The 9,751-nt window shown below is 41.7% G+C and overlaps 1 protein-coding gene across 1 annotated transcript in view; it reads left to right on the plus strand.

The window, feature by feature from the left end:
* Window positions 1–2,653, plus strand: part of LOC306734130 (cleavage and polyadenylation specificity factor subunit 3-like) — a 10,011-nt gene extending 7,358 nt beyond the window's left edge. The window contains exons 12-16 of the mRNA XM_079215466.1: window positions 26–120; window positions 505–592; window positions 1,468–1,534; window positions 1,721–1,817; window positions 2,414–2,653. Of these exons, the coding sequence (XP_079071592.1) occupies window positions 26–120; window positions 505–592; window positions 1,468–1,534; window positions 1,721–1,817; window positions 2,414–2,503 (437 nt within the window). The 3' untranslated portion in view covers window positions 2,504–2,653. The remainder of the gene's footprint in view (window positions 1–25; window positions 121–504; window positions 593–1,467; window positions 1,535–1,720; window positions 1,818–2,413) is intronic.
* Window positions 2,654–9,751: the final 7,098 nt, after the last annotated feature.

Below are 9,751 nucleotides of genomic sequence, written 5' to 3' on the forward strand. Positions count from 1 at the left end.
TCCCGTGTACTTTGTCTCCTTGTAGGCGACGTGGAGCAGGTGGAGGAGGCGGAGAAGATCACCGTGAGGATCTTCAAGAACATTACTCTGGTCCACGAGGCTGGCATGGTGCTGCTGGAGGTCTCACCCGTTTGATTCCCTCACATCTGGAACCATGAACACCTCGGACGGGTTTAGACTTTTAGAGACTGTTTTGACATTTAAAGACGTTTTTTAGATATTTAGAGACTGTATTTAGACATATAAAGACGTTTCACTCTGCAAAAGCTTATATTTACTTGTTTGGTTTATAATATAATGAAAATAACCTCATAATCTATTAATGTATTTGTTAGCATGCTAACGTCGGCTAACGATCAGTGAAGACGTCTTTAAGTTGTTTAAGTTAATCTGAGGCTGATGAACGTTTCCAGGTCATGAACCAAATAATTGGACTCCTTCGGCCTGAGGATCAATGAAGTTATCGATAGAAACGTAACCGGTTTTAAACGGTCTAATCCTCAGTGGATCGCCAACCCGCTCAACGACATGTACGCCGACGCCGTTACGACAGTGGTCCTGGAGGTCCAGTCCAACCCCAGCGCCCAGAAGTGTGAGTAGACCACCGGTCCAGACGTGTGACGGGTAGGGATGGGTATCGTTTGGGTTTTTTCCGATACCGCTGCTAAACCGATACTTTTAAAACGATACCGGTGCCTGAACCGATACTTTTTATTGCCAAGGAAATTCCTTTTCTTAAAATTGAACAATATATTAACTGTTTAAAGTATACTTTACATATAAATAAATACATACAACACACTTGTCTTCAAACTACAGCTTCAAACCTTTTAATTTCAAACTATAAACAATATATTTAAAAAAAAAAAAAGAACAGACACAAGCATCATGGCCTGATGGGATTGTGTGCAACAGAACTCAGACACTGTTGGATCCTAAAACTGCTGCTTTACTGGACTACACGTCATCATTAATATCAACTGGAGAGATTTGTTCCATCAAGCCGAGGACGGACGTTCAAAAGCTCGTGCTCGTGTCTCCAGCGATCTCTGTGTGCGCGCACTGTATTGTTGTGTGAGCGCTGGAAGCCCCGCCCCCTCGAGCCCCGCTCTGCATGCAGGCGGATGACAGAGAGTGGAGGAGTGTGCTCTGATCCGCGCTATTTTAATAGTATCGATACATCAAAATCCTATCGTTTTTAACGTTCGGGTACCGCGCTACCTTTTTAGTATCTATATACCGAGCAACATTACAGAGTAGTGTAAAAAAAAAAAAAAGTATTTAAATCGGCTCAGGCACCGGAAGAAAGCACCGAAATCTGCGTTGCTTTTCGGTCCGGTAGGTACCGGACGTGTTGGAACCGGTGCCGTGTTGGAACCGGTGCCGTGTTGGCACCGGTTCTCGTTACCCAACCCTAGTGACGGGTCCACAGCACCGAGCTCTCTAACGCCCGTCTGCTTGTTTCAGTTCTGGAAGGCAAGAAGGAAACGTTCCACGAGGAGGTGTTCGTGGAGCGGCTGGAGCTCATGCTGCAGTGAGTAGTCGCAGTATATATTATTTTTATATATATATATATATATATATATATATATATATATATATATATATATATATATATATATATATATATATATATATATATATTCGAGATGTAGTGATTTTCAAAATAAGAGCTAGTCAGGTGGACGAACCAGCAAACTAATGCTCTGATGTGTTGCAGCGACATGTTTGGAGACGACTGCGTGAACCTCAGAGACGGTAAAGACTTGAGCGTGACTGTGGACGGGATCACGGCATCCATCGACCCGGAAACCAGAGTGAGTACGACGTCTGAGCAGTACGGTGGCCTTTGTAGGACATTCCTACCGTTGGTACGGAGGAGTTTTCTTATTATCAACAAACGAAAAGGCTGAAACTAACGACGTGTTGGTCCGTCTGTCTTCTGTTTGATTTCCTGTCTTTTTTATGAATTCCTCTCTGGCCGTTTCTCAATACCAAGTACGCTAAGTACAGACTTGTGTACTTTTTGGACTTTGGATTTGGGAGTGCAGACTCTGATTCTTCACTGAAGTATTTTTACAGTCAAAATATGACAACCCTGCTTTTTTGCATTGGTTTCACAGACATACACATAATTGTATATATATTGTGTGTGTATATATATATAAGTTATATATATATATATATATATAAGTTATATATATATAAGTTATATCTTCTGAGCCAAAATCAAGATTTTTGAGTTCAACACAGTTGGGGAGGTGATATGGATATTTAGCTTTGATCCCTTTCTTGTAATTGATTGACAGCTACATGTTTGGGTTCAGGCCACTGTACTAAATGACACGAACAAAGAACTCAGGAAACGGCCATGATGTCACTTGTTATGCTGACCTCTGACCTCTGTCTCCAGTCTGTGGCGTGCACAGAGGACGAGACTCTGAGGGAGATGGTGGAGGTCGCCGTCCACCGGCTCTACGACGCCCTAAGCCCCGCCTTCTGACTGTGATGTCACCCACCAGGCGACGCGAACCGTCTCCTTCTTTCTCAAAGACTAAACTCTTTGTTTAAAACCCGATTCCAAAGGAATCAACGACCTGCAGCCGAGTGATTTATTTTGTACTTCTTTTATCTGTAAAACTAAATAAAGTTTCTTCAGAGTTGTTTTGTTCTCCGAGATCCTGATTTTAGAATAATCATCATTTTCACAATCGATTCATCTGCCGACTCTTGAGTGCTGAATCATGTCGGTTATAGTTTGTGATCTGGGGGGTATTTTTCGTACCTGGTTTACTGAGTTAGCCGGATAATTTTCAGGACAAGATGACGTAGGTCAGGCTTTTCGGTTCTTCGAAGCAAGTTTAGATAAATCACCATAGCAACACATTGCAATACCTTGCAGGTTTAGTGAAATTCATTGGATAAGCTGGCCACTCCCACCAGACAAAAAAAAAAAAAGGCAGCTCCCTTCCTCATTGATGGAGCGATATTAGTTATATTAGTTTTATATGGAGAGAGTTCTTCCAGATCGCCATGATCCGTTCTCACGTCAGGATGGCACCTGTAAGCGGCGCTATAGATTCATTTATTTACGAGAGCTTCTCGAGCCGCGGACATTGATCACCACAGGCGCAGCCCATCGCCCGTCTCACAGACAGAGACTCTCACCCGCTGCATGCCGCGCTATTCTTAAGTTTATTTAGCGCTTAAGTTTCTTATGGATGTGTTGAAAGCACTCATAATTATGACAGTGTTATTAGTACACCATACATATCATTATTGTAGGACATGATTAAGGTGGACTCGTGATAAGAATACAGAGAATCACACAATTTCTTTTCACTGCTTCAATTGATTGAATTTCTGATTATGAATAATACATGCATACTGATCTGCCCATACACATATTCAAACTCCTAGTTATATGGTAATCTACACGATACATTTTCCCAACATTTATGCATTTAACTTGATATTTTGCGATGCTTATGTGACTCTAGCCCAGAGGTGGGCAAACTACGGGGCATTTTAATCCAGCCCGCCGAGTATTATAATTATTATAACATTAAAAAAAAAAAAAAAAAAAAAAAAGTTATAGTAAAGACCGCTGTAGCGCTTCTTCGTTCCCAAGTTGAGTTTCCCGAAGCACGATGACCACAACAGACCAGCGTTGATGTTTCCTTATGCTTATTTATTGCACAGCGCTCTTTTAGGCTTTCCGTGTGTGTTCTGCTGCAGCAGAAAGACCGCTGTAATGCCTTCTTCTGCGCACACGGCACTGCTGCAGAAGAACACGCACACGAAAAGCCTAAAAGAGCGCCCTGCAATAAATAAGCATGCAGTTTGTACGCGCCGTGCGGACCGCTGCCTGCCGTGTTCTGCTGAACTAGAGCGACACACAACACTTGCTGTGCTTCGCTGGTCAATTCCACCCCCTCCCCCCTGTGATCCCACAGACAAAGGCGACACTTTTTAAAAAAAAAATTTATTACCATAATATACCGCAAACCACTGAAAAGCTCCACTTCTCAGCGGTCAGAATCCTTTTTAATTATGGCGTAAAGCGTTAACTTTAGAAGAATTACGGTAATATGAATCACTTTCTGTCGCCGGAGACAGGGTTTGTACTACAACAGTTTTAGAGTTGTAAAATGAACTGACAGCTGCATGCAGAGTATTTTTCCTCAGTATAACTAACATAACTAACCACATTCGACCCACGGAACTGCGCCACCCTGCGCGCTCATGTCACGTGACATATAGGGTTCTGTCTGTCAGCCTCCTGCCATCCTCCTGCAGTGATCCCTTCTGTCACAATGAGTGGACCCAAGAAAAGACAAGTCGACAGTGAGTGCAGAGTCTTTAATGAGTGGACTGCTAAGTATTTTTTCCCAAAGTACGATCAGAGGCAGTATGTCTTATTTGCCAAGAAACCATTGCAGTGTTCAAAGAATACAATATTAGCCGCCACTTTTCCGCCAAGCATGCTAACTATGCTAGCCAACAGTCAACGACAGAACGGGCGGCTACTGCTAAGAGCTTGGCAACCAATTTAAAGAGTCAGCAAAAAAAAATTCTCCGCCAAACTGCTATACAAGAATCAAGCACCAAGGCAAGTTTTTTGCTAGCATTCAAATTAGGAAAAAGCCAGCAAGCCTTTCTCTGAAGGAGAGTTTTTGAAAGAATGTATGGTAGAAACAGCAGGTCTCTTATGTCGAGAGAGCAAAAACAAATTTGAAAAATTGAGTTTATCATGCAGAACAGTGACTCGTGTAGAACAAATTGATGAAGATTTAACCAGCGAGTTGAACAAAAAAGCTGAGTCATTTACGTTATATTCTCACACCGCCCCCTGCCGGCCTCGCCGTCGTCCAGTGTAGAGCCACGGGTCTCACACCGCCCAGCACCCCCTGTGGCGGACCACAGGCTCCCCACCTTCCCTTTGGCTCCAATAATCTGTTTTACCAGATACTCATACTCTCATGTGGTCTGCATTTGGGTCCTAAACATTGTCCTCCCGTGACAGGTTCACACAAACACTCTCCATCCATCTGATACTGGCCCGACCCGTCTGTCAATTTTTTTTATTCAATGTGGCCCCTGAGCCAAAAAGTTTGCCCACCCCTGAGTTAGAGTCTCAGGATTTACTGGATTTACTGATGACACCTTTCCAGGGTTATGTGCGTCTGGTGAGTGAAATGCTGGTTGTGTTACTGTTTTTACATTTGCCGTCGTATTTAATCATAAACAAGCCACAGCGCTTTTGTTGCTGCTGAACTGGGGCTGCTGGTCCCGCGCCTCGCCCCGCGAAAATAGAGGCAGAGCATTAGTCCAGGATGCTAATCTGCTGCTTCCAATAGCAGACAGAGCTTTGTCACCGGCCTCTCCAGAATGCTGGTTCTTGTTTGAAGCCGCACAGAGCGCACTAGACCCTTCGCATCTGGTCTTGCATCCAAAACTTTTCCCATCATCCAAGATCTTGGAGCTGTGGTGTCCGCAACAAGGACTATGTCTCCAATAGTGAGGCTTCTTCTTGGCCTTGTCCATTTTTGTCTTTCTTGCATCATCGGTAGGTACTCCAAGATCCATCTCTTCCAGAAAAGTTCAGCCATGTACTGTATTTGCTTCCACCTTTTCCTGATGTATAGATCATCCTTATCAAACAGTCCTGGTGGCAGGATTGGTTGCCCTTTAAAATTAGAATGTGGTTTGGTGTGAGAGTTTCAAGGTCATCTGGGTCATCCGAGACTCTTGTGATGGTCTATCATTTAGTATTGCGATAGTCACAGAAAATGGTCTGGAGCCCTTCATCGTCCAGAGTTAGCTGTTGAAGAACTGAGGTGAGGACACTTTTCACTGAACGAATCAGGCGCTCCAAGATGCCGCCTTGATGGGAAGCTGCTGGAGTGTTAAAGTTCCACTTTATGCCATCCTGGACCAAAGACCTTTGCATTTTGCCATGATTGAAAACAGCCAGACTTTCCTTCAACTCTTGGTTGGCTCCAACAAAATTGGTGCCGTTATCAGTCCTGATGGTGGAGACTGGACCTCTTCTGCAGATAAATCTCCGTACTCCGCTTAAACAGGAGTCTGAATCCAATGTATAAGCCACTTCCAAGTGGACAGCACGACTGGTAAAACGGTTGACAAGCACTCCTTACCTCTTAACAAGACTTCTTCCTCTCTTAACATTGATGGTCCCAAAATAGTCAACTCCAACATTTGTAAACGGAGCTTTGTCAGGCACCACTCTCTCCTCAGGCAAGTCTGCCGTCTTCTGTTTACCAAGCTTTCCTCTGTTGATTCTCCAAACAACATAGTCAGATATGACTTTCCTGGCAGCAGAGTTTGCATTAATGATCCAGTACTTTTGCTGTAACCTGGACAACATGTGATTTCTTGTGATGGATATGGCTCAGAATCAGCTTGGATACATGCAGGTCTTCGGACAAAATGACTGGGTGTTTGGATTTTGCTGGCAATGCTGCTTTACTCAACCGACCACCAACTCTGAGGATTTGATCATCCATGACTGGATCCAGTTTGTACAGTGGACTTTCTTTGGGGACGTTTTTAAAGCTACCTTTGAGTGAGGCAATTTCAGCTATGAATTTGTGTCTTTGTACGTGTTGAATGATTGACTTCTCTGCCTTTACAAGTTCGTCAGGAGTTAGACTTTATCCTTTGAGTGTGGCTTTAAAGCTCTGAACTCTTCTTTCCACTTCCTGTTCTTGAATCTTCAGATTGTCCTTTTCTATACTGCCATCCTTACAGGCCATTGGTCTTGAGAGTATGTGGATTCTGTTTGGCCAAGGAGCCAGTGTTCGATGGATTCCAGTCCATGAAGTAATAGGGACTGACAAAGCCAGTGGATTAGCGTACTTCCATGCATTCACAGGCTGTGACATTGTGTCTGCATTTCATGGGAAAGGAAAGAAGACAGCATGGCAGACATGGAATATCTGTGATGAAATTTCTGAAACATTCACCAATCTCAGCCAGCATCCAGCATCAATTAGTGACCTGGACCTGCAACAGTTAGAGATGTATTGTCCTCATGCACGATAGATCAAGCACAGTTACTGGTGTGGATGAAGCGAGACTTGATCTCTATGCACGCAAACAAAGGCCCTACAACTCTATTCCACCAACTCAGGCAGCCCTGAGAGAACATGCAAAGCGCGATGCTTATCACGCTGGGATCATCTGGGGCCAGACAACTATCTCTAGGCCAGACATCAGCAGTCCTGCTGATTGGGGGTGGACACAGAAAGGAGATAAATCGCGGTATGTTGGTCGACGTCACCCCCCATCGCAGCCAGTTGTCAGGAACTGGCCAAGTGGTCCTGTAAAAAAAGTTGCCATGGGAGGTGCAAGTGCTTTCAGTTCGGACTTCCATGTACAGCACTCTGCAGCTGCATATGTGAGCAGTAGCAGTTGGAAGATGAATGCGCCCGAAGACCGTACCTTTATGTGGAGTTACTGCAGACATTCAGATCGAAATGATACAGTGATATTGACATGAAAGCACCAACATTTCGTGCTATATATTAGTTTGAGGCTAAGTCCTCAGCAATTGTAAGTCAAATTGCATGTAAAGAACTGAAAAACGATAAAAAACAAAACTAAATGTTCATGTTACATTTGGTTATAATCACTTTATGGCAACTGCAAAATTATTGATTTTCATATCAGTTCAGTATCTAGTGCTGTACAAGAAATAGTTTCCGTCCAGATTGACTAGTCTAGCAATGTTTAAGGTTTATAGAGTTACAAGTTTTTGTTTGCCATCCATGCTGACTAGACTAGTCTGGCAATCTTACACATTTACCTTTAATATCAAATGTGTAATATTGTTAGATTAATACAGTTTGTTTTGTTCAGTTTTATATCATATAGTTGTTCAATTTGAACATAGTTGAAGGAAATTATTTTAATAAAAGCATTGAATTATCAATTGACACATATTCGTGAATCTTTCCACTAAATGTCCAATTACATCAGCACATTCATTATTCTAGTGTTATAGTTTTGGATAATTATTAAAGCATATTTTATTACCTATAAATAGACACCAAGATTATTTAAATCAGGGAAATACAAACAGTTTTATGAAAAAAACAAAAATGTGGACACCCAATGAGTATCGCCCTGCAGCTACTTTAGGTGAAAGTAGGTAAGTTTAAGTCACACAAAGCGCTTGAAATCATAATAACCAGAAAATAATGGTGACGGGGGCAAGGTAATAACACTAACTAATACAATAACAATTTTGCAAATAATTGTAGCCATTAAAATGTCCAGGGTGCCACACTGCCACATCAATAACTCAACATTGTTCAAAATGTAAAAAAATAAAATTGTCAGAAGTCTAATAAAGTCACATATTTAGCTCCAGAGTACTTAGAAACACATACAAATACATTATCACACTAACGAGTGTGTCATATATGTGTGTCTCTCATCCCTTTTTGTTGTTATGGCTTATTTACATGCAGATTATAAACTGATCATAAAAATATGCAGACAACAGTTTATGAAACACCACACAATTCGTGTTGACTTGATATGTTTTATTGTAATGTGACAAAATAGTTGATTAAAAAGATGATAATCAGAAACATGACTCAGACTGAAGAGCTCGTCCAGTTTAACTCTTTCATTAAAGCTTCTGTAGCTGAAGTCAAATAAAATAAAAGAGTGAGGGCTGAAGCTGCAGTTCAACACTAGAGAGAGAATATCAAATATGTCAGTTTGATCAGTTTACAGCAGTTTTCAGCAACGTAACGTTTGTAGTTTGACAGCCGGTTTAACATATTATTGAAAGTATTTCCAAATTAAAGCAACGATAATTGTCATGATCGTCTGTTCTCGTGAACGGCCGAATGATACGTCACTTTAAATGTTGCCGCCGCAAGGAATTGTGGATCGGCATTATCTCCTTTCCTTTCGTAAAGGAAGGTCCAGTTGTATGCTAAAGGAGCTAAGTTAGGAAGCATTGAAGCTCCTTTCCTTTGCGTTTGGACAATTCGACCGGCATTTATCATGGCGGCCACTTAGGTACTTCCGGGTCATTTCACTCACTTAGGAGGGTCAATATCACTATACTGTGCCTTTGGGACTTTCCATTTCCCCCCCCAAAAAAACTAAGATTTTCCATTGAACTTCATATGCATTGTATTAAGTATATGTAATGCTGTTAGAAATGCATGTTGGTCAAGCGCCCACACTTTTTTATAAATTACTGCATGATGACAATGTACTTGCAAACAGCCACATATGTCTACCCTGTCATGGACACATTTAAAGTAGAGTAAATACATTGTAATTGCATAGTGATTATAAATTGTACATTTTCAGAAATATATTAAGTCCCTTTCTCAACAACATATTTTATTTGATGGGTAAAGTATTTGGATAACTAAATTATGCAAATAGTGTCCATCCTGCAATGGACAACTTGCTGACAGGGTAAACAATGACAGAGTGGACATTTTGGGCTAATATTAGCATTTAATGAGCACATGATGGACCTTCAGTTAGCAACATGATTCAGTTAGCAAGATGACTGTACGCTTAACAAATAGATTTTGAATTTCTGAAAGGTTTTTATATTAATTGATTCGCTATGACACAGTGGACATGATAAGCTTGACAACATAACACTGCACACGTTAATAGGATGAAAACTACGATATACAAGTGTAAATACTTAGTCTTCAACATGCCACTGTTTCAGCCTCCAGTGAAG

Source organism: Taurulus bubalis, assembly GCF_910589615.1.
Source record: "Taurulus bubalis genome assembly, chromosome: 3".
NCBI classification, from domain to species: domain Eukaryota; kingdom Metazoa; phylum Chordata; class Actinopteri; order Perciformes; family Cottidae; genus Taurulus; species Taurulus bubalis.